General features: G+C 45.3%; 1 protein-coding gene across 2 annotated transcripts in view; it reads left to right on the top strand.

Annotated features, from left to right (window-relative positions):
• Positions 1–25,339, top strand: part of GALNT2 (polypeptide N-acetylgalactosaminyltransferase 2) — a 948,626-nt gene that overhangs the window by 842,257 nt on the left and 81,030 nt on the right. For both annotated transcript variants that reach the window (XM_085612020.1, XM_085612019.1), the window contains one exon: positions 1,653–1,779. In XM_085612020.1, coding sequence (XP_085468146.1) covers positions 1,653–1,779 — 127 coding nt within the window. The remainder of the gene's footprint in view (positions 1–1,652; positions 1,780–25,339) is intronic.

Below are 25,339 nucleotides of genomic sequence, written 5' to 3'. Positions count from 1 at the left end.
GATAGTATTCTCAAACTCCCAAATGGCAGCAGTGCATGTTTAGAGGCTGAGTCTCACTACCTTCTTAAAGGGGGTTCCCCCGTGCCTGTCTGAGTACTACTCCAGAATACACCCCTCCTAATTTCACCTGAGCCCCACAGATGGCAGTCAAACATGGGAGCTTCTGGTCACCACCTTTAGGCGTAGCCCTTACTAATGCGGCCCTCAAAGTTGTTTAATCAGTACTGATGGTAAGCATTGTTATAGGCACGCAGGATCAGGGAAGCCAGACTCACAGTCGCAGCTCACAACTGTCTTTCAGCAGTCCAGCGGTGCGGGCGCCTTCACCAACCGCGCGGGGTCACAGTAATGAGCCCTACGAAAGGGCTCCAGTCCCCTGCTGGGGGTGGTGCAGCACGGTTCACCACCAGGTCAGCAGCACCAGGTGGAAGGCTTGTCACAGCAGGTCTCGGGCTCCGGTAAGAGCAGGAGAATGGTGGTCCGAGCACCAGTGTTTGTTGTGAGGGCAGAAGGCCCAGGAAAAGAGTAGGCCACCAGGCCTTCAGATATGGTAGCATGGGGAGAGGGGCGACTCTCGAAAGTGTTGTCCGTGGCCCTCCAGGTAGCCTTGGGGCGCGGGTCCAATCTATTGCTGATGCAAGGCTTTGATGCCTGGAGGGGAGCCCCACCGTCGTTTGACCAAGACGGCGGGGCTCCATCGGTTGTCAAGCCAGAGAGTCAGGCAGCGCCCAAGCCTCCGGACCTTCGGTGATCGCAGCGAGGGGGTAAGGGCAGACTCGTTGCTCTGTTCCATGTCATCCTCCCCGCTACAACTAAGTTCAAGTACTTGCCCCACCGCCTCAGCTCACGTATGCCTTCCAGGTCGGTTTTCCCTCATTGTGGTGAAGGACCTCTGGCTGGTTTGCAGACTGCAGGGCAGTGCTTGTCGCGATCTGTGGCACAGCCTGTTCATCTCCTCACTGCTATGTCATGCCGCTCGCGCTGGGCGCTAAAAAGAAGCACTTGCTCTGGAGTTGCACCTATTTGTATTAGCAGCAGAGGGAAAGTTCCCAAATCCCGTCAAAAGACCACGATTGTTGTGGCGCCAGGACAGAGCTCACCTCTATGCAACTGCTCCCTCCACCATCTTGGAGAAGCCCCTTTCTTGGCCACACCTTCCCTTGCTCCTATTAGATGTTATAAAGTTTAGTCTTTGAGAGATGTGGCGCCAGGATGCCATTCCAGGCAAAAGCGCACTGTACACATATAGAAGTAAATAAAGTAATGCATAGATTACACATGTATAAGTTAGACATGTTTATGAATTAGTCCAACACTCATAAAGTATATCTGTGCATAGAAGTAAACTATACATTTGCAAATGTTTACGATTCGGGCCATAGTTTTAAAAAACATTACTTTTAAATAAAGCTGTTACGGTTCTGTCAGTAATAAAGGAAATTCAGATAGTCCTCCGCGATAATTAATTGTGCCGCTAAGTAGTACAGGATCCTGGTCTGGAACCCTTATGGTGGGTAGTTTCTCGTGGTCTTCTTTTTCTATGTCTTATTCTAGTTGGGTCACACTTCGAAGAGCAAGAACATCCATTGTTTCATTTTCCTAAATAAAGATCTCAAACACTCAAAATGATATCCTCTTTGTTTTTGTCCCAGGGTTCCTGATCATCAAGACATCGCCTTTGGGGCCTTGCAGCAAGGTGCTAACTGCCTGGATACACTGGGTCATTTTGCTGATGGAGTAATTGGCGTATATGAATGTCACAACGCTGGCGGAAACCAGGTATTGCAAAGTCGACATTCACTGGTTTTTGCTGGTATATTAAATATACATAAATTCAGAAATTTCATTTTAGCTTTTAAAACATTAGACTGGATTTTTTTCTGAATTTTACTGAATGTAACCAGCCCTCTCATCTTTGTGGAGAATCCTGCTTTAATTTTTACTAAACGACGACTGTTTTTCAACCTAACTTGACATGGAATTACCTTCCTTCAACTTTCTCCTTCCAGAACCTTGCCTCATTTCCCTTTCGGTCTAGACTGTAAATCTGCTGCTCTAGTAAAATCCATCCTGCTTTCATTCAGATTTTTTTTGCCATGTTTTCTGTACAATAGTGTTTTCTGTCTGTTATTTTTCCTTTAATTGCTCCTTGCATGTTGTTAGTCCCTTCCAGTTGGGCAATTCTACTAGAGTGTCTCAGAACAGTGTTTCTACTTCTTTGATTAGAAACTGGTGTTCTTTCCAATCCTGGAGCTACAAGTCAGCCTGTGCTTTCTTTTGTTATGCATCCGTAAGACTAGCTACATGGTTCTCTCTTTAAGTGTTTGCTGAGAAAGTCTTGTGTACGTATCTTTTGCTGCGAATCACAATAACATTGACAGCTATCAGTCCGTTGACTGCTTCAAGATAAAATCTTTAAGAAAGACAGACTCACTCCCCGACTGTACTACTAAGAAAGAGAAGTTTGTTCTCTACTGAAATGTGGGATTTCTGGTGCAATTTAATAGTTCTTCTTGTCACCACTTACATCGTTAGTGCTATCATGTAAAATGTTAAACCTCAATGTGTATGATTCCAATAGCAAGGTAAAGCAAGCAAAAAAAGCATTTGTGAAAAAAACATAACTTCATACAAAGAAAATGTAGAGTTTAGTGCACATTTACTACGGTGTTGGTTACTGGTAGCTAGGCATCACGCACAGTTATTCAGTTGACATCATACCATTATATACTGACATATTTCTTTTTTGTCTGCCAAGTTGCGTTCTGTAAACAGATTGTCTCTTAAAATCTTGATTGTGAACTTTAATTGTGCACAACTTGTGACACATTTTCAGAAGATGCTTTCCTGTCAAGAAATCCTTAAGTCCCTGTTGCTGCTACACCTTTACCTTGCCAAAACCAATACTTTTCTTACCACAAAGAATCCGGACAGAAGTAGACTGTTTTGAGGAGGATTCAGGACGGACTTCCTTGGGGAAAAAATGTTTTATCCTGCAAGAGCTGATATGTAATGGCACTACATTTGAAATTCCTGTACCCTCTGATCAGTCTTTTTTTTGTGTGCATACAAACAACAAAGAGGAATGCAAACTCACACCCACAACAATAAAAATAACCGTAGTGGGAGAGCAGCAACACAGTATGAGCAGGTACAAATTTGTCATGTAACTACAGTGCGTAGGCCAGGTTAATAACAAAGCAACATAGACAATAGACCTGGGTAGGCAGTCACATTCTCATCATCAGCCAGGTCAAGGGCATCATTCTTTATCCAGTATCCTCAAATCTTACAGAACTTGCACGGGCACCCTCTGCTCTTGTAAGTGACATTTTCTGCAGCCATATATAAAGCCATCCCCACCCTCTACTCCTGGAGAATCAGGATCTCGGGGGCACCCCATCGCTTGGCTACTTCCCCCCCCCCCCCCCTCTGATCAGTCTTAATCATGCTCAACGTTCTTGAATACGAATGTAAATGTCACTTTTTTATTTAGAAACATATCGCACTCGGTTCACTACAAAAAATGTACACAGTTGCACCAGTTATTTTGTTTACGGGCAAAGTGTACCCCAAATTCCGATCCTCAGAAAGTACTGCCGCTTTTGATTGTTTGTAAATCATTGAAGTGAATACAAGAAACAATTTATGAGGTAATTTTGCAATTGAATATTTATTTTTAGCGCCTAGTTTTAACCTGAAAATTCTTCTCCTGAGCTCAACTTAATCTGTTTTGAAGCGCCACCCCAAAGCAGTAATGATGCCTAATTATAAAGTTAGCATATTTGAAAGAGGTCAAGGTCAGTTACCCGTTGCCTGCTCGTACCTAATGATATAGCGTGGATGATTCATAAAAATATTTAATAAAAAAACTATAACAAAAACAAAGGGACCGTTTTGTAGCAAGCACTGAATTAACGTGCCTGAGATGGGTGCTCTTCAGGAATCCACATGACAATACATCTTCCACAGGCCCACTGGTCGAAGTCATAAAATAACTGTGCCTTCGAAGATCAGCAGTACTTGGTCTTGATATGGTTCGATGTCCTCCTCTTCCCAGGTTTAGGAAGGCACCAGCGAGAGAACAGGGCATTCAGATAGAGACTTATGGCTTCAGATTCCTCACCCTTTGAATATTCTCCAGGGGTCAGACTAGATCCAGACACTTTCCTCGTAGTACCTCTGAGCTCTGTAAGGTTGCACCATTCGGCTCCGCACTGACACCGTTCCGCTCTGAAAATGACATGCAGGGCCCATGAAGGTGCTACTTCCTTGTGGTGACGTCAGGTCCTTTCTTTATGCACCACCACATGCAGATCTGGAACTGCTTCTCATCTCTCGAGGCCCTTACCTCAATTTTCTCTTTGTAAATCATTGAAGTGAATACAAGAAACAATTTATGAGGTAATTTTGCAATTGAATATTTATTTTTAGCGCCTAGTTTTAACCTGAAAATTCTTCTCCTGAGCTCAACTTAATCTGTTTTGAAGCGCCACCCCAAAGCAGTAATGATGCCTAATTATAAAGTTAGCATATTTGAAAGAGGTCAAGGTCAGTTACCAGTTGCCTGCTCGTACCTAATGATATAGCGTGGATGATTCATAAAAATATTTGATAAAAAAACTATAACAAACAAAGGGACCGTTTTAGGGAAAGCACTGAATTAACGTGCCTGAGATGGGTGCTCTTCAGGAATCCACATGACAATACATCTTCCTCAGGCCCACTGGTCGAAGTCATAAAATAACTGTGCCTTCGAAGATCAGCAGTACTTGGTCTTGATATGGTTCGATGTCCTCCTCTTCCCAGGTTTAGGAAGGCACCAGCGAGAGAACAGGGCATTCAGATAGAGACTTCTGGCTTCAGATTCCTCACCCTTTGAATATTCTCCAGGGGTCAGTCTAGATCCAGACACTTTCCTCGTAGTACCTCTGAGCTCTGTAAGGTTGCACCATTCGGCTCCGCACTGACACGTTCCGCTCTGAAAATGACATGCAGGGCCCATAAAGGTGCTACTTCCTTGTGGTGACGTCACGTCCTTTCTTTATGCACCACCACATGCAGATCTGGAACTGCTTCTCATCTCTCGAGGCCCTTACCTCAATTTTCTCTTACTAAATTTCTTTAGTGTGCAAGGGATGTCACCCATAAGACAGATCCCCCACCATCTGTGCCTGTGGTGTCTGGGGTCGGCCAAGAAAATTGCCTTTCAGCATATTGTCACGAAATGAATTTTTTTTTCAATAAAACAACTGTATTCCGTTATAAATGCAATTCTCTCGTAGGGGATGTCCATGTATAGTCATAAGCACTTTAATAGTCCTGCCCACGTGCGGGTACCCGGGAGCACTTCTTTAGATATATCTTCTTAAGTGGATATTTTTTGCCTTTCTTTAAGAAGGCCTGCAGAGACACGAGATAGAAAGACAATAATGCAGCCTAAACACATAGGCTACAATGACCGCATCCTCATCAGGAATTGAAAAAAGGTAGCCAGTATACTACATTTGTGTAGTTTTTGTAATATTAAACACACAGAATAATTTCCTTCACAAAATCCCTTTTTTCATGATGGAGTTGAAAGAAAAGGAGTGTAGCCCCATAGGCTTCCATTATATGTCTTTGAAAATAGAATCTGTGCCTTTAAGATCCCAGAGACCACCAGTATCCCATCATGCACAACCAGTGGCAGTTACTTCAGTTCTTTTTTCCGGCTCCTGCTTTCAGGACCCTGGAGCATTGAGTCTACCAATTTGGTGTTTCTCTTCTAAATTCACTTCTGAATTTAGTAAATAACTGCTTCACTCGATGTCTTTGGTCTTCCTCCTCGTGTTTCTGTTTTTTTCTGACAGAAACTTTGCTTTTTTTCACTCAAAAATGCCATCTCTTTTTGATAAGTTCCCACACTGTGGTGAGAAGGTCAACCAAGACTGATCCTCATAGTGTGTGCACAATTTGTCTTCCAGCTTCTCATGTTCCTGATGCTTGTTCCATCTGTAAAACCTTCTCAAAATGTACTCTGTGTGACAGAGAGAAAATCCGGCTTCAGGGAGCAGAAGAGAGAAGAAAACAGCAGGGTTAGTCTTCAGGTGGGCCTCCAGGGCGAGGAGAGGGCCATTCCTCTGCCAGGGATCTGTCTTCAGCCTTAGGGGGGCTCCCTAGTAGAAGAAGGGCTGAAAAACGGAAGTGGTCCCGGTCGAGGAGGTACAGCGCCGACTTGTTCGCCGTCGACCCAGGGCTCTGGGTCCAAACGACATTAACGTTCAACGTCGGGAAAAAGATAATCGACGTTGATTTTGAAGCCGACAACCATGCCACCTCGGTCGGCATCAGGAAGTCCGCCGCTGACGGTGACACCTCGTAGGTCACCGTCGAGAACCTTGTCTCACCCACATTGTCGCTCGACATCGAGACGGCCCCGGCGATCCACATAGTCATTGTCGATCGACGGCGAACCATCACCGTCGATCACCAGCACACTCCAGCACACTCCCACTGTTGGTTGACGTTCGACCTCGAAGCGAGATCCTCCAGGAGTAGATCGACGTCGAGAGGGAGTCAAAGCACCTCCTCAGGAACTTTGTCACCATCTTCAAGACTACAGGAGGCACGTAATAAGAGGAGACTTATTTACACATCAGATACGGATTATTCACAAACCTATTCTCTGTCTAGGCTCTCTTCTTCCCCAGCATCTCATCGGCAGTCTCAAAATGTGGAACCACTATCTCCCACTCCTCCACCGCCTCCTCGTCCTCCACCACCATTTTCACCACAAAGACCGAGGTCTAGATCCCACACAAGGCATAGTTCTCGTAGTCATAGAGCCTCTACTCCTTCACGTCATCATAGACGGAGGTCTCATTCTAGAAATACTAGACACTTCCTCGTCAAGCACTGGCAGATTTTCACCTACTCCTTTTCTTCGTCTGTTGCCAGGACTGTTAGAACTAGCGATGGAGCTTTTCTGGACACCCTCTACGATTAAGTCAGCTCCTTCCAGAATGCAGAAAAAATACCGTCCTCTGGAGCAAGATCCTGCTTTCCTTAGGATAGACCCAACTCCGGACTCTGTAATTGTGGTGGCTGCCAAGAAGCAACATGCCGGGGGTGTGGCCAAGCCGAGCACGAAGATGGCCGCCTAATCTGTCGGCTCCGCCGACCAAGCTTCAAATCCGCCATAATATCCGTCTATAAGTCTCCTAATCGCTCCAGAACGGCCTCACGTTGTCTCCAGAAGGGCCGAGCTGCCGATTAATGACAGTTGAGACCTCGGCGGGAAGGCGGAGCACAGACAGCGCGACCATCAGGCCGGCCGGGCCGTGAGAGCTGCCGCGCGGCCTGCCGGCTGGGAGTGCAATCGGTGCCTGGTGCTCACGGTGTGACTGAGGGGCCAAGATACAGCTACAGGCACCCGGCTGCCACGAGTGACTGGCCCCGAACTGTGACGGATGTCTGCCGTTATCCTCGTGGGGCGAGGTGTGCACTGCTGGCGGCCGGGCGCTGCAGCGGGCCAAAGACTGGAAAGCCTTGAAGGTGCGTCTTCGACTCATTGGCGGAGGCGCCGGTAGAGGCCTCCTTACTTGTCGGACGTGTCACTTCTTGTGATGTCACTTCTTATGATGTCACTTCCAGTGAGGTCACTTCCTGTGATGCCACATGGAATGTCACACGTCGTGACATCATGTGCTGTGATGCTACGCGTCATGATGTCACTTGCATACTGCCTAACCTGGTCAGTCCCCCCACTTCTTGTGCCGCTCATCTCTCAAATAATTATTTATGACTTCAGTGTTTAACTCAGCATCTCCTCTAAACCCACTGTAAAGACTGTCCTCACAACCATTTTGCAAATAAAGTTACTACCTTTTTGTACTGCTGGACACATTTGCAGCCTTTTTCCTGAATCTGCTTGAGCCAAAAGGCACCACAGTCGCCAAGAACACAGGACAAACCACTTTGATGGTTTTTTATTGATATAGGGAAACAGATAGCCTTGCAACCCCTCCCCCTACTTCCAAAGCCTGCAGGGCACAATGCAAACGGAATCTTTAAAGCACTTACTAAAAGCAAGAGAATATTAGACATAGTTAGCAACCCTCTTCCCCAGACTGCCTTGTTCCCACCTCTTCATCTCACAGATGCTCTGCAATGTCTCAACCATTCTTTGTCCCAAACATCTCCACACTGTGGGCACATAGTGTTCAGAATTCTTTGTAACCCCATTTGAATTTTCAATGTCATTTTAAGCTGTCTCCACAACATGGAGCAAATTGAACAATAGTCCGAGATCAGTACTTGCGCAATTTAAGTGTTGCGCAACATTACTTGAAGCAGCACTGTACGGCACCAGTACTGTAAGCAATTTATAGTTAGCAAGTACATTTGGGAGGGACAGAAATGCCACAGATTGTCTGCTTTGTGCTTTATTGCTGTGCTTCTCCAATGTGTAGTACACATTATGTTGATGTATTTTTGATGAAGTAATGTACTCTTAAGGTGTTGAGTGATGAAACTAGACAACCAGCATATGGCCTCTTTGTATCTTCCAACGTTAATCTCTCTAGTTTTTGAAGATATATTTTTCGAATCTTGTAAGTAGCATGTGAGAATAGAATATGTGCATCGTCATCCTACTCTTTAGAAAATTGCGGGTACTTCACTTGAGCATTACTAATGGAATGATGGTTATTGTGTGTTTAGGGCACTGTGTCTCCTACTGCACTGTCCCCAGGTAACTTGCCAGAGAGGACCTCTGTCACCAATGACTGAGATGATGAGTTGCCTGAATGGATACTACTAAAGGTGTGAGTGCTAATGACATTATGATCTTTGTGGGACACCACTTTTCCTTTGGGAGATCAGACACTTCCAATTGGGACATAATGACATTCTACCAAGAAGCAGGGCCACTTAGACGCAACTGTGGGAGGGTAAGAGATGAGTGGGGGCAGAGGGGGAATTTTTTAATGTTACACATGGTCGTCTGATGTTTAACGAGAATGAGCTGACTAGCTTGCTATTCACTTTGTGGATTTTGCATTATTATGATGATAAAAAAAACAAAAATCTTTTTTAATTAGATTTTAAATGAAGGGTACTGTATCTTGATTTTATAACTGGCCACTATACTTCTTCAGTTCATGAAATTCATACATGTTGCTTATCACATTAAAGAGAAAAGTGGTTGCGTGACAGCCTCTCGCTTTCGCATAGCAAAAATAGTTCACATTGTATATTAGAATAAAACCTAGAAAGTAGCGTCTCTCCAGTTATCAACGTAGGTTGAAGAATGGTTTTTAGTTGTTTTTTTGTTTTGTTTGTTTTTTAAACTTTATTTTGGTACAAAGCATTATCATTTTCATTCAGCATTGAGACCGATAGTTGTCACATCTTGCAATTGGAGCTTTCATTACCTGATGAGCTATACTGTATAGGTACGAGAGTTTTTTACTTAGACACAATCTACATTTACGGGTCAGTCACTGTCTTCCATTAATGAATCAACAACCGGAACTTCACATATATTACCTCTAAAGGCATTCCATTTTCCCGACACCCGTTCCCATTTCTTGGGGCACCCTCTGTGCAGGTACACCGCTCTTTCTGCCACCATTGGCATATCCATGTCGTTACTCCACTCTCTTACCGTGGGAGTGTTACATGCACCCCATTGTTTGGCAATATTTCTCTTAGCAGTGTTTATACCCAGTGTCGCCCAGGTTTGAGTGGCGAGATTGAGAACTGTGGCTTCCTATATGTTTAATAAACATCGCCTAGGCTCCGGTGGTACAGGAGCCCATCTTGCCTCCGTTATTGTGGACATGACTGCCTAACAGTATGTCGCTATTGCAGGGCATTCCCACAAAGTATGATAAAATGTGCCTATTGCTCCACACTGGCGAAGGCAGAGCTGACTTCCACCTTTCCCATTTTGTATAATGTAGCCCTAGTGTAATCGATTTGGTTCAGTACTCTTGTTGGATTAGACGTAGTTTTGAAGGGATTGCCACCTCCCTTGGGGACGACAGAGCCTCTTGCCAGTCTGTCTCGTCCAAGTCTCCCACCTCTTTCTGCCAATTCTCCCGGAGGGATTGCACGGGGTCAGGCTGATTATTGATGATTTTCCGATATGTCAATGATGTGGCTTTTCTGTGCATATGTTACGTCAGTAATCTGTCCTCCAGGGGAGAGGCCTCTGGGAGGACAGTGTCAAGCGGGATGACTGTCTCTAGTGCATGTTTAATTTGGTATTATCTGTACATTTCTGTGGGGGCCATCTCATATTGGTCCCGGAGTTGGGCAAACGGAATTACCTTTCCCTTGGCCCACAGGTCACCCACCTGTGATATTCCTATATCATCCCATTGCTTAAAGCCCTTACTGATATGCAGGAAGCCTAGCCTACCAGTAGCCCAGAGGGATGTTGCTTGCGTGATCTTTTTATTCCATCCAAGTTTCCTGAGCACTACATGCCAGAGGTGAATCGTGTGCCGTGTCGGCCCTAGTATAACCATCTTGTGGTTAGTGTTATACAGCACACAGTTTAGTCCCTCTGCGCCTAATATTAGTCTATCGAGGTGATAGGCCGGGTCAGAGAGCGGAACATGGATCCATTGATTGATTATGGTCAGCTGGGATGCCCAGTAGTACGCTTGTACATTGGGTAGCGCAATGCCGCGGTCGTACCATGTCCTAAACAGTTTGGCCATCGCTATCCGGGCCGGCTTTTCATTCCACAGGAGTTTAGTTACCTCTGCCTCTATTGCCTGGAAGTAGGCTGGGGGGACCACAAATGGGGTATTTTGTAATGCATATAGAAATCGGGGGAGTGCCATCATTTTGAAGAGCGTCGCTCTCCCCAGAAGCGTTAAATGCAGGGACCGCCAATGTTTAATGTCTCTGCACAGTCTCTTTAGAGATTAAGAGTCATGAACAACTCCTGGTCAGATGTGACGTGGATCCCAAGTATTTGAAGCTATCCTCTACTATTTTAACCGCGCATCCCTTAGGCAGTTTCGGCGGTGGGCCCCGCAGACCATATTTTATTGATTTGTTCCAGTTGATTGTATATCCTGAACATTTCCCTTAGGATACGCATATATCCAGTACTGCATGCAGTGAGCGGGTAGGGGAGGCCATATACAGTAGTATATCATCTGCATATAGAGATATGCTATCTTCACAGCTCTCTGTCCAACGCAGCCCCCGAATTGTCAGATTCTGCCTTATCCATGCCGCCAGGGGTTCCAACACCAGGGTAAAGAGCAGTGGCGATAGCGGGCAACCCTGTCTTGTGCACGTCCTAGCAGAAATGTTGTGGATATGCACCCATTCGCCACTACGTGTGCCAGAGGTTTCGTATATAGCAGTCTTACCCATGAGCAGAACTTGGGTCCGAATCCCAACCGTACGAGAACCGCAAAACGGAATGTCCATTCTACTGTATCAAAAGCCATGTGGGCATCAAGAGACAGTATTATGGCCTATGGCCTATTGTGTGTTTTCGCCCTAATACATTATGGAGTCGCCTCAAATTTTGGGCCGTGTTTCTACCGGGCATGACCCCTGACTGATCTGGGTGTATCAGTTTAGTTCAGTGAGGTGTCAATCTATTTGCTAGCGCTTTGGCCAAAACCTATGCTTCAGCGTTGATCTGAGAGATAGGCCTGTACAAGGCACAGTCGCGGGCTGGCTTCCCCGGTTTATGTATGGCCACAACCGTTGCTATTCTCTGATCGTTGGGGAGTTCCCCCCACCCTTTTGAGGCTTTCGTTTAACATGTTTAATAAATTAGGGGTAATCATATTTGCACTTTTTTTAAATATAATTCAAAAGAGGTACCATTCGGCCCCAGAGCTTTCCTCGACTGCACGTTTCCTATTGCTATCGTCAGCTCCTCAGCAGTGAGGTCTGACTCCAGTAGTTTTGCGTCCTCGTCTGTGAATGTAGCAAGTCGGATGTCTCTGAGAAACGCCTCAGCCTCCTCCTGCTGTATCATGGTTGCTGGGGTGTACACCTTAGCGTAGTGATGCGCCAATGTGTTTGCGATGGTTTTGGGGGTCTGTTACTACCTATCCCGTGGTGTGTTGAAGTTCTGCCACCCACCGACTAGCACACTCCCGTTTATCTAACCATGCCAGCAGCTTGCCGACTTTGTCACCAACTTCGTATACAGTATGGTGCGTGGTTGTCAGTCGGGTTTTGGCATCTTCCCACATGTAGTCTTTGTATTCTTGTTGTTTAAGCTGGAGCTGATGCGTATTGACGTCTGAGCGGTCCTGGGAGTGTTATACTTCTAATAGCTGCAGTTCTTGTTTTAGTGTCTGCACCGTTTGTACCTTTTCTCTTTTGTAGTCTGTGATTAAGAAAATGACCTGCCCATGTAGCACTGTCTTATACGCTTCCCATAAAACGAGGGGCGAGGAGACGGATTGTTTATTTTCAGTGAAATAGTGTTTCGTGGCTGTAGTCATGCCCTTCCAAATTTTGGGTTTTTTAAGATAACCGGAGTATATTGGAAATATACAGCTTTTCGCAGGAGAGTTTGGTGTATAGTTAACAAATACGGGGGAGTGGTCTGATATTCCCCTTGGTAAGCATGTCATGCCTTCAAACTTCCCCACGTTGTCCGCTGTAGTTAGTATATAATCTATTCTGTAGAGACTATATTGTGCTCCTGAATGGTATGTGTATTGTCATGCTTGCGGGGAATGTGAACGCCAGACGTCCACTAGGCCTATTGTTTCCAGAAAATCTGCTATTATGGAATGAGTGCGATGTTGTTGCTGTGGGGGCGTGCGGTCCAAGTTGTCATTGAGAGTCGTGTTGAAGTCGCCTCCCAGGATAAGCTCTCCCTCCGGAAGTCAGAGCAGAAACACGCCGAGCGCTGGTAATGCTAGCGAGTGAAGCGCAGGGGGAATATAGGCCGTCACAAAAAAAAGAAATGTCAATCCAGTATTTGTAAAGCGCACAGCTACCCGTAGGCATTCCGGCGCTGGGGGGCTTCGGGAAGATTAAGCGAGCTATTGCCCAGAGTCACATGGTGCTGGGCTGACCTGCCACCGCTGCTGGGGATCGAACCGTGATCCCCAGCGTCCGGCGTCAGTCGCCCTGGCCGCTGCGCCACACCACTTCCCTTTCGATCGTCCCTCCCATTGACAGCTGCCCTGTTCGTCCGTGTATGTGTGTTTGATAATGAGTGGATATGGTTTCCTGATCAGGATTCCCACCCCTCGGGAGTCAGTTGAGAATTCGGAGTGAACTATCAGTTCAAAGCCCCACCTGTCTAAGGCCTTGCATGTGGAGCCTACGAGGTGGGTATCACAGCTGGTGCCTTACGCTTTAGGTATTGTAATACTAAACCTCTCTTTACTTTGTCTCTGAGGCCATTTACGTTCCAGGAGACTACTGGTAGGTGTTGAGCGTGTGAGCGCCAGATTCAGAATGCGCAGTTATGGGTGTCATTGGCATTGAGTAAGGTAGAAAGATGTGTCTGAAGTGCGAGGTGCGGTCTCATACAGGTGTCTAGGTGTTGTACCATAAACCAAAATATCAAAGAAAACAAAACTAACCAGAACAACAAAATGAAATAAATTTGAACTTGTGAATATAACCCGTTTCCCCGCCCCCTTCCCTGCATGACGGTTTACAAACTACCCGCCTCCCCAACAGTGCAGAGTGCCTAATGCCCATAGATCAATACCTTTGTGGGGGGCGGCAGGGTCCACCCCGGTGCCCTCCCCAGTACCCCCTCTTATCTGTTATATTGACTCTTATAGTTATCTATCGGTCCACATAGGCACCAACGACTACCACGACATCCCGCCGTATATTCCTAAGGGCAGATCTGTAGGTGCCATCGGAAGTTGCCAGGGTTCCGCTGATGTTCAGGAGCGTGGGGTCAGTGGCCCTGCACCTCCGGGGCCCTTCATCACGAGTTGAACATCGCAGCAGCAGCGCAGAGGCGAGCGTAGCCGCTTGACCGACTGCGTCGTAGGCTTATTGTCTCTAGTAGGGACACTACTGTTTTTTAGGAGTTATTTGTCTCTGCTGGATCCATCGCTTGTGATTGCTTCATCCTGCCGTTCTAGTTGTGACGTACTTGGTGTTGCTTGGCTGTTGTTCTTCCCGGGTCGCCCACGATTATTGACTTAATGCCAGCCCTCAAGCCAATCTTGTGCTTCCTCTGGTGTTGTGAAGAACCACACTTTCCCGTCTGCTACTACTCTAAATTTCGAGGGGAACATCATTGAATATTGAATATTTGAGCTCACGTGCTCGGAGTTCTTTCTTTATTGCAAGAAAATTGCTTCGTTGTTTGGCTACGTAGTTTGGCTGTGTAGTCGGGAAAGAATGAGATTGTACTGTGTTAATATTGCACCGGGGAGGGCTATTCTTGCAGTCTGCAAAATGAGGTTGTGGTCCTGAAAATTGGAAATCCGGGCTAGTAAGCCCCTGGCTTCGGCCTACCTCCTAGGACCTGGTGGGCTCTTTCGACTGAAAAGTACTGTGAGCAATCTCGAGGTTGTAGTTGATTTTTGATTAGATTTTCTACAAAAAGGTCAATTGCTGGTTCTCCTGTTCCCTCGCACGCCAACGATGCGTACATTGTTACGCCAGGAGCGACCTTCAATGTCGTCCAGCTTTGCCACCATGGCTTTGTTTTCGGTCTGTAGATGTGTCAGCTGGCGTTTGAGAGCGGCCGTGTCCGTGGCTAGACTAGTTGTTGTTGTTTCTACTTCTGATACTCTTGTGCTTCATTTTCGGAAATCCGCTCGTATCGGCATGAGTTCAGTGGCCGCAGTGTCTATTCTAGACTCCAAGGACATATGTACCTTGTTGAGTGTGGTCATTATGTCCTGTAAGGGGACCTCCTCGGTCCCGGACTCGGCTCGATCTTCTGTAGACACCAGCACAGTCTGGCGGTTCCTGGCTGGATTTGTTGCAAGTGCATTTGTTACAGCTAGGTTTGGTGTGTCGCATGTTGACCCCTGCATCCCATGGTGCCGTAGCTTAACGGAGTTGTGATGATCGTGAGAGTCTGGGTGGTAGTATTCACCATGGCGAACACCCATTACAACGCTGGCATTACTACACATGCCTTTGCAACGCAAGCGACGTTATGACGCGTACACATTGCAACGCGTCCCATTACATCGCATGCGCTTTTAAAACGCATGCGCTTTGAAATCGCATGTCGTGTAATAGACGTGAGGCGGAGCACCGGGACAGAGGCGTACAAGCACCGGGACAGAGGCGAGGAAGAGACGACGCGAGGAGAGAGAGATAATGGGGATTACGCTTAGAGTGTAGATTAGGGCTTAGGATTTAGGGAAGTTTTAGAGGGTCGTAGTGTAGGGTAGGCTTAGGGCTTTGGGTTGAGGGTACTGTCAGGGGGTCTTACTGTAGGGTACTGTATTAGGGTTTAGGGAAGTGTTAGGTGGTCATAGTGTAGGGTAGGCTTAGGGTTGAGGGTAGTGTCAGGGGGTCTTACTGTAGGGTACTGTATTAGGGTTTAGGTCTTAGGGTTTAGGGAAGTGTTGGGGGGTCGTACTGTAGTGCACTGTTTTAGGCTTCAGGGTTTAGGGTCGGGTCAGGGGGTCCTCGTGTAAGGTACCAATTAAAGGTTTTAGAATTTCGAGTTTAGGGGAGTGGGCCTAGGGGTAAAAATCACAAAGTCAAATCATGCGGGGTGTTTGTGTGCGTTGTATATCTATTTTGTATGCATTTCAATGGAAATGAGATGTAATGGTTTGCGTTGTGGATACTTGCGATGTAAAAGAACATGCGATGTGAAAACTGCGATGTCATGGCATGCGATGTTAACGTTTGCGATGTAGCATCATACATCCATTCACCACTACCTGCCAGTGTGTATGGTGAGCACACGCGGCCTTTCGGGTTTTCTACCCCCAGGGTGTAACACTGCGTTTTGCTACCGTTGGCAGGCGTCGAGCTTTTTAGTCGTTTTGATGTTGTACTTAACAATGTAATTATACAAACACTACTTAAACCTAGCATTAAGTTATTTGGAAAAACTACATGCAAGTTAGGGGACAAATGAGACCAGTCTAAATTAGTGAAATGAAAAAAAAACAGTTTTAATGTAATGGGAAAATTAGAATACAACCACATTTTTGTGCATCATAGGATGTAATTAATGAAAGTAAATAAAAACATAGTATTTATTATACGGTTAAAGTTAGAGGACAGTTTTAACCATTGATTTACATTGTCATTTGCAGAACCTGGCCTCACTTCACTGACCGTAATCTGTTTTAATATATGATTACAAACAGAACACAATGTCTTTGTCCATATTTACATTGCATACTCCCCAAACCGTGGCTCTTATCACCCTGTGTACAGCGTCTTGATGGCATACTGTTGCACCTATTGTTTGTTTTCATCAGAGGTTGCCAAAGAATCACATCACTGTGTTGATTATATTTCTTGATGCCTTTATTAGCAAAAAATATCTTTTCAACATACTTCTTTCATGTAATTGAAATTCACAGCAACTTAGTGACACATTTGACAGATTTTGATGATGCTGTCACCCTCCTAAAAATGAATTCCCTAGTGCTTTTCAGTCTCTGATATTGTCCTTAGTCATTCGGTGTCCATTCATAACATTTCTGTTAAGGATGGTGTACCTCCTATTCTAAGCACATGCGTGTTTATCGAAGATTTGTCTCTGCAAGCATGCATACAACACATATAGAACCTTATTTCCTCTCCATTGAACTTAACGAAGATTCCGGATTCCTTCCTGTGGACCCCTCACTGCCATATTTGGTTGCTTGTATCAGAACAGCCTTTCCTATTTGACTTATTTCCATGTTGATTTTCGCATCCTCTCCAATGACTTTACATCAAAATGTTCCATCATGCAGGTTACTGTAGTCTCTACTCTGTCCACAGTGGATATCCATAACTCTGCCATAATGGAATGGTTCGCTATGCATTGCCTTAGATAAGAATGCATTGTGGTCAATCAAAAGTAGCCTTTCTCTGCCTTCAGTGGCCACTCATACATATGCTGTGTGTAGTTACACCTCTTAATGCTACAGAGATTGCCTATGAGTGGAATTTACCAGTTTTCCCCTCATTGCTACCTCAAAAACGAGCATATATTGACTGCCAGTGAGAAAAGTGTGCTGCTACATCTACCCCGTATGTCCCACCATGTATATGCTACCAATAAGATCACATCTTGTAAACCATGAAGTGAAAGGATTCTTGTCTATCCATGTATGTTCATCTTTGCTTCTGTCCGTCTTCTATACATATCGATCTTCTCATAACTACTTGTTGTTATCCTAGAGCCTAACGTGTCTCTCTCCCTCCATAGACCGTTTGATATTATCTTTAACCATCATCTTTGTATATCATTCTGCTTATGAACATACATTTTCCAAGCTACTGTGAAGGAACATTTCAATTCTATTAAGGACACGAAGGCAAAGCTCATGCATTTTCGCCTTCAACTTTATTGATCAGCAGCCTAACGTAACCATTATATCTCAAACAATATACAGACTAAATGTCCCATGAGTACTAAACTTGAAGCAAAACCACAGCAAATAGCATTGCTCCATGTCCCTCAAAGCAGTCCACAAAGGAAAAGCACTTCTCTTTCATCGTGCAAAACATAAGCCATAGTACAAGAAGAAGCCCCACAACCTGCCGTTCGTAAGAAGGAGACTTTCCAGATCGTCGTGGCTGGATTTGATAAATTTGAATCCTTATTGTGGGGCTTCTTCTTGTACTTATCTTGAATCTTACTGTGAATACACTAGAAATCTTGGATTAGTTCTCCTAGCATATATAGCTCTGATGAAGTTCCTCTGATAGGAACAAAACGCGTTGGCTGATGCCTAATTGCTTATCTTACATAGAAGAATAAAAGAAACTTAAAGGACTCGCTTAAAAGATTGTGACTTCATTCCTGGTGCACCTTCCATGATCTAAAACTTTCTTGTCTGGATTCCAGTGGCGCCCAACTGCGGCGGGTTCCAGAGGCGAAATGCACAGGACTCTTATAATTGTGTAATAGTGATTGATGTGCTGAACCTGTGATCAGCCGCGGTTTGGAGTTTTTTGCGAAACATCAGCCATAGTTATTCCCGTAGTGTCAATCATACTTATACCTTCAGTTGTAGTCATCATGAACTCCTCTGTGTTGGAGGTACTTAATTATGAACTTTCCTTTATGTTAGCCAGGAAACTTCATATTGTGTCAGAACCGGAGACTTAGATTATACAAGTTCAAACTTGCTTACCACCAGTGTTGCCACCTCATCACTGCCTTGAAATAAAACTTCTTAAAGGTGGAATCTGAGGACCAGTCAGTCTTATTGAGGATGTCCACTAAGCGACTACCCAGAGAGAAAGCCTTAAAGGCCATCACTACGGTTGGTGAAATGTGCCCCAAATATGGACGTATTGATGCCTACTCCCTCCATGATCCATCACACCAATCATGTAATGGTTAGGAACGAGACTAATTTAAATGGTTTCTTTATTGCTTTCATCAGTTGTGATGTGCCTGAGGTCTTAATTCCTCCCTCATAGTTTCATAGTCTCTGATACACCTCACTACACTAACCTAGGCTGTTGAGGGACAGCTGGCTTATGTATCACCACCACTATACAGGGTTTTATGTTGTAGAAGCAGTAAAAGATACTCCCTCTGGAATAAAACGTCTTGCAGAAAGGTTGAATACTGTTAAGTCAGAAGCCCTTTTACAAGATATAAGACATAATGTTGCTAACTTACCTGCTAATTGCTTCCTGGACAAGAATTGGTTATCAGGTTGTGACTCTAATAGTTTCAGTGTGACATTTACGTCTCACTGGTGTGACTATTGAAGCTCTGATGCTCCATAACAGCCTACACAGAAGTCTGGGTGCCCCCTCTGGAATCTCATCGAAAAGGAGATGTTCCGCTGGGATAGCTGATCTGCAGGCGTTGATTGTCCTACAGGCCACACCTTCCTCCGCCAATTCTAACAAGGAGGTCAATATACCTTCTAAATTTGCACCCACACAGTCAAAGACCCCGTCCCAGACACCAGCGTGACTACCTACTCTAGTCTGAGCTGTGGCTTTTGACTTTAAAATCTGCCCATGCTTTTTTTGATGAGATTTGCAACTTGTCCCTATAAGCCGGGGAAAGTCATAGTATCCCCTGGAATCCTTGATACCATCAGTGTGAGTGTTCTTTCCTGTACTAGCTGACATACGTTGCGTTGGGTAGCGGGATTAGAGAATCCATTGAAAGTTCCAGAACTTGAAACCAACCTTGGGATCTTTTAAGTGGTGCCACTAGCACAATTTCCTTACCTGCGCCACCAGTCTGGTAATTATTGAGAATGAAGGGGAAGCATATCCTAGGTTCTACCGCCAATCCTGTAGGAACTCACCCATCTCTCTTCCACAAGGAGATCCGGGCGCCAACTGATGAAACTTGAAAGTCTGTGGTCCAGTTGGGAAGCAGAGAGGTCTATCAGGCATGGATCCCATCTGTTCATTAGACTCTGAAAAAATCCCAAATCTAGTTTCCAGGCACTGGAATCCTATAAGTTTCTGGTGTACCAGTACATAATTGAGTTCTGCTTCCCCAGGAGATACTCACCCATCACCGATATTATGTTCCACACAGTGGTACCAGAACTCATTTTCCAGTTCCGCCAAAACTTTGGACTTCATACCTCCTAGCTGGTGTAACAGTCCTCTGATATATTGTCCATATTCAGGAGGATGGGGCAGGAAACTTTAACCATCATGTTGCTCCCTGCGAATGAATCTCCCAGGAGCCCAGGCAGTTTGAGCAGAGGCTCTTCTTGCTCTGACCACGGTCCTACTGTGGTAATATCCACCAAGAGAGCTCCCCAGCCTGAGCAGCTTGCATCCATTTCTATAATGAGATACAGTCCCACGCAAAAGGTGACTCTGCCATTGCACACTTCCAGTGATGGTTAAACCATCACTGGATCTATGTCTGAGCCTCCAGCCTGAGAGTCTCCTCCTCCATGTATATTAGTCCTCTCTTGAGGTACATGTCTTTCAGTCTTTGCAATGCCCTTTACTGACAGGACCCTGGGAATATTGCATGTATGGATGGCACAAGGAGTCTCCCATTATCCTGGCAAGTTGTCGAAGGGAGATCTTCTCCTTTAGAAGAGTTTTTTCAGCACCCTTTTTATTAGAGCCATCTTCATCTGAGGCAATTTCAGCGTTTGTTGAATCAAATCCATCACAAACCCCAGGAAGACTTTCTGTGAAGGCTCGAATTCAGACTTATGTTTGTTAATTATGAATCCTTGATCCCGGAGAAGAGACACTGTCAGTCCCAATAGACCCCTCATTCAGTAATAAATGATCTAGTTTATCTATCAGCCTGAAGCCTCTTAATACCTTGCTGAAGTACTAAGGTGAGGAGGAAAGACTGAACGATAGGGACACAAACTCGTACACATGTTGTCTACACCAGAATTGAAGGAATCCTCTATGCGGTTCGAAAATCGTTATGGTGAGGGATTCGTTTTTCTGTCCAGTCCTGTTTCCCCTGCCAGTTGTTTGGTAAAAGGATATCCCTGAGGAGGTGCATGCTCTCCATTTTGAAATGGCGATATACCAGCCATTTGTTTAAATCCTTCCGTTTTATTCTGCCCTGTGTTCCTTGTCCTTTTTCTCCTCCAGGTAGAGATTGCTTAGGAAACTTCACAGGTGCAGAGGCGCACGGTTACTCTTTTGAAATAATGGCCTCTTTTTCTTGATCTACTGTCACTGCATCCACCTGTGAAAAGAAGAGATAAAAAAGGCTGGTTCTGTGATGTGGAGTTCCTTAGAACTCTGTGTGAAAACCCACGATTGTCTGGAGCACTCACGCATTATCTGATACCTCTCAAGTGTGAATAACCATGGTAGCCTGTTTTCTACATTTTGTTGGGGGAAAAAGGGTTATTCTTTACCCGGGGATCCACCTGGTGCATTACTAGCACCTCAGAATGCTCTCATATTGCCTGGGTCTTTGCTGTTACCTTGGTGCGGAAGACGTCCTGAGCTTCCGGTGATCTTTCCACGGCAGTGATCTCTTTATCTGTAACTTGTGGGAGGCTGGGGCATAGGGATAACAAGACGAGTGTCCCCTGCTGTTGGATTGCTGCGCTTTATCGAGAGAGTAGAATGCTATGACAAATGGAATTGATTCCTTTATGAAGGGATCCCCGAAGAACCCTCTCCCACTACTGCCCCTACTTTAGTGGTGGCAAGTTCCCATAGTTTAAGGTAAATTTTGATCAATAGGAATCTCCTGTGAAGACAAGACAAGGCACAGTCGCATTCCCGAAAAAGCTGACATCTCTTTGTGCCCATTCAGAAAGGATATCAGGTTAGAGTAGATTGCTAGTTTATCTGGCCTCTTCTTTATACATTTATATATAAATGTAGCTATCTTGCCATCAATGTTTGTGAACCATGCACCTTTTCCCTGCTAGGGAGGCTTTCTGTCATTCTGTTTTTAGTTGTCCATGGACCTCTTTGTCCATATGTTTCCAAATGCAGCCCCCCCACATATTGGCGTTCTTTTGCTGCTGGACCCAATCCGCGGAGCTCAGGTGCTGTATAGTCAGGGTCAAGCATGCCTGAGCTTTTTTTACCCCCCCCCCCCCCCCCCCCCCCCCAGGGTGTGTATACCAGTCTCTCCCCCGGGGTCATTTGGGGTGGCATTTCACCCACCACAGTCTACTGGAACATGGTTCCTCCAAAGTATTCTCGTTGTCGGACCTTTCCCTGGTATGCTGGGAATAACTCTCTCCTTCGGGGGTATCCCCCGGGGTAAAAATTGTCCAAAGGACTTTTTCGGGTAGCAGCACTCAGTTTAAGAAAGGCTTGTCAGAGCTTTTTTGAAGGTGGCCGATGGGGGAGGCCTGCGTCGTCTTGGCTGTGCTTTTTCCCTTTTGGGCACTTGAGTCTTCAGGATGATAAGTCACCTTATTATTCACCTTGGAGGGTTGAATACTGCGTTTTGCCATCTGCATAACAATCTGGCTATCCAAGGGTTTTAAAGCAGAAGATATCACAGTTTGGACCGGTGCATCTATGGCATCCTTCAGGCCCTCGTCGATGGGAAGGAAAAATTCCCATTCTTCCATTGTCTCCATCGTCTCCCCCCAGCAAGCATCTGCTATGGTAGCTGAGGAGGCAGTAAATAATATTATACTGACATTAATGAGAAATGTGGGGCACCCAGAAACTCCTACCCTCAATAGGACAATTATTTGCTGGAACTATGGCTAGTTGGCTCAGTTAAAATGAGTGAGTGATGCTTTAACGGTACAATGCTTGTTGGTAATAACACTGAAGTGCAACACCCTCATTGTTCAGCAAGCTCTGGAAAATCTCAAATGCCAAAGCTCCGCATTCAAGAAGAGCTGCTGCAGACCTGTGGAGCCTAATTAGAGTGTTGCCTCCTATGCATGCTTGATCTCGCTATCATAGCTGCCAAAGTCTCAGATTGTTTAAGTGGGAAATTTCCATAATTTCAACGTAATTATGAGTGACAATTAACTACTTTGAGTGACACTTTCTCCCAAGCAAAATCAAGCAATGAAGACGATGGAAGCATATATAATCTGAATCTGAACCTGACTTTGCTTGGAATATTTCCTGTGGAGGGAGTGCATGCTTTGAAGCTTTTTTACGCTTGTTGGTAAGATTATAAATACACAGGGTGTCCTTGTACCCTGGAGCGCACCATGGCTGCTGGATTCCGGCATTCATGAGTACTGGGAATAAATATATATATATATATATATATATATATATATATATATATATATATATATATATATAGATATATATAGATATATATAGATAGATATATATATATTTACACTCATTTGAGCAACGAGAAACTCTAAGAAGATATTGAAACTGTTGGAAAGTACCAAAAACAGAAGCACACTAATGCCCTTTTGACCTGATCGTACGCTTAAACAAATGTTATATAAGTTGGCCCACCTCCCTGCAACTTCCAGAAAGCTGTGGTTTTATTATTAAGCGTGAAAAGCTGACATACTAATGACCCCTGCTTTGTAATGTGCAGCTGCCAGAAAAAGCTGACACACTAATGACCCCTGCTTTGTAATGTGCAGCTGCCAGGAAAAGCTGACACTCTAATAACCCCTGCCTTGTAATGTGCAGCTGCCAGGGTCCTACTGAGCTGAATGGGATTTAGCACGATATATGCACTATTTGTGTATTAAAACAGCTGCATTGGAATTTAAGCTGTGTTCTTTTAATTGTGTCGATGTCTCCCTTGAGTACAGTGGGCGGGAATTTTTTGTGCTTGTGCTCCTTGGTGGACAGGATGTTTGCTTACGCACTGTAAAAAAAATAATTCTCTCAAATTTCCTATGCGCTAGGTCTTTGTTTATGGTCTGTGAGGTTTGGCCTCTCGCATACTATCTACTGATTCATGCACATCTTATTGGAAATAAATATGAAATCATCAATTAATGGTGTGGGTTTAGACTCAGAAGTGCATTTAAATCCAGATCCGTGACCTGAGTGACGTGCTGGCTGGAACCAGAGAAAGTCTGTTATTGTAACCAAAATCCCAGCAAATAACTTAGCTGGGCATAGGCCAGTTTCCATAGTAACCGGTCACCTCTTCATGACCTGGGCCCAGCTCAAGCTTCAATATGAAAGCTCTCTTATGTACCTAATGGGAAGCGAATTACTATCCACACAATAAAATGACAATACAATACAATATCCAGAAAAGCAGTTAAATATTTACCGACTTGCAAACCATTATTTTACTATCATGTAATCACTATTTGAGGAACCAAAAACCTGTATTTGAGCACTCGCCTACCACTGTGCTTGAAACTTAACTCCAGTGCCAGGCAGCTGATGATGACTTGCCTTGAGAGTATGGGTGTTTTGGCCTGCCGGAGCCATCCAGAGACGAGAAAGAAACGACTGGTGAGAACTTGATCCTGGGTGCCTTGTGCAGCAGCCGGTGGGTCCCCAGAGTGCTCAGGAACTATTAAGTGGCAGCATCATGGGCATTGATATCCTGCTGTGCTGTGCCCCGTGCACAGAGCCCCACTTAAACACTGTGGCTCGCACGGAGTGGCAGGGTGGGGAATAAAAGCCTTGACCAGCTGTGGCTTGAACTATCAAGTGCGACGTACGCACCCTATTGCTTAGAAAGTAAAATAAGGCAAGTGCGTACTGAACCGAGCCCCCTTAGATACTCATGATTGCTTACAGCATGTAGGCAACAAAAGAGGGGACTGTGGGGCTTTTTATTGAGGTCCAGCATAAGTGCCCAGTTAGATCCTGCTACCTAAAAGTATGCTATTCCTCTTGAAGTGGTGCCTAGAAAATGAAAGTCAGTAGACCAACCACCGTCATTTGTAATGAAAAAATAGGTGGTATCTGGTGTGGGAAGGAGAGTGGAGGAATTCCTTCTTTTGGAACTAGGGTCCTCACACACCCAGCAAGCTAGGCGTCATGGTTCATCATATGGATCTGCTCCTTTAACAGCATGTGCCAGCAGGTGTTTCAAAAGACAGTGAGCCTGTGGTGTCGGGTCCAAAACTTTTTGAAAACTGCTGACGGCCGCCTGTTCACACCACAAGAGACAGCAGAGGCGGAAGGACCCGCTTATTGGTGTGTGCCATTGGGCACTGACTCAGACCATCCTGACGTGATTGATATTCACGCGCCGGTGTCTGGTGCATAGTGTTACATTGTAGCACTGTGCAGGCTTAGCTCAGCCAGAGCCCCCAAGCCTGCCAGGAGCAGCGTCTAGTGCGCACTGCCACTGCAGCTTGTTTAGGGCATTACTAATATCGCAGCACTCCAGGTGACGCTGAGGAGGCGCTAATATAATGTGTGACATTGCATTTCAATGCAGTGAAGCGGATCACCTCACTGAAATTCGTTAGTCGAACGCCTAATGCGTGGTACTTGGCAGGGCTGCACTATTTCTGCCTTCACTGAAGCGGAAATCAATGAAATGTGCGCAGATTGCGGTGCTAGCTGCAGCACACCCTCTGGGATGCTACACCGTCACGTGCCCTGTTGTGCGATATAACATTGCCCGTTTGCCCGGCCTTTGTTTTTCTTCCTACACCGCGGGGCTGAAATGCAAAGTTAATCAGTGCTGTTGCCACATCCCTGGGGAGAGGAAATGAATTACTAAAGTGCGCATGCTTTTCTTTACCACCGCTGCACAAATCTAAGATGAGCCGAAGCTGCTCCACACACACAGTAGCACCCACAAATTAGGTGGAGGTTGTGTAGAGGGCTAATT

The sequence above is a fragment of the Triturus cristatus genome, chromosome 6 (assembly GCF_964204655.1).
Source record: "Triturus cristatus chromosome 6, aTriCri1.1, whole genome shotgun sequence".
Classification (NCBI taxonomy): Eukaryota; Metazoa; Chordata; class Amphibia; order Caudata; family Salamandridae; genus Triturus; species Triturus cristatus.
The sequence above is the reverse complement of the archived record's forward strand: the minus strand, read 5'-3'. Positions and strand labels throughout refer to the sequence as shown.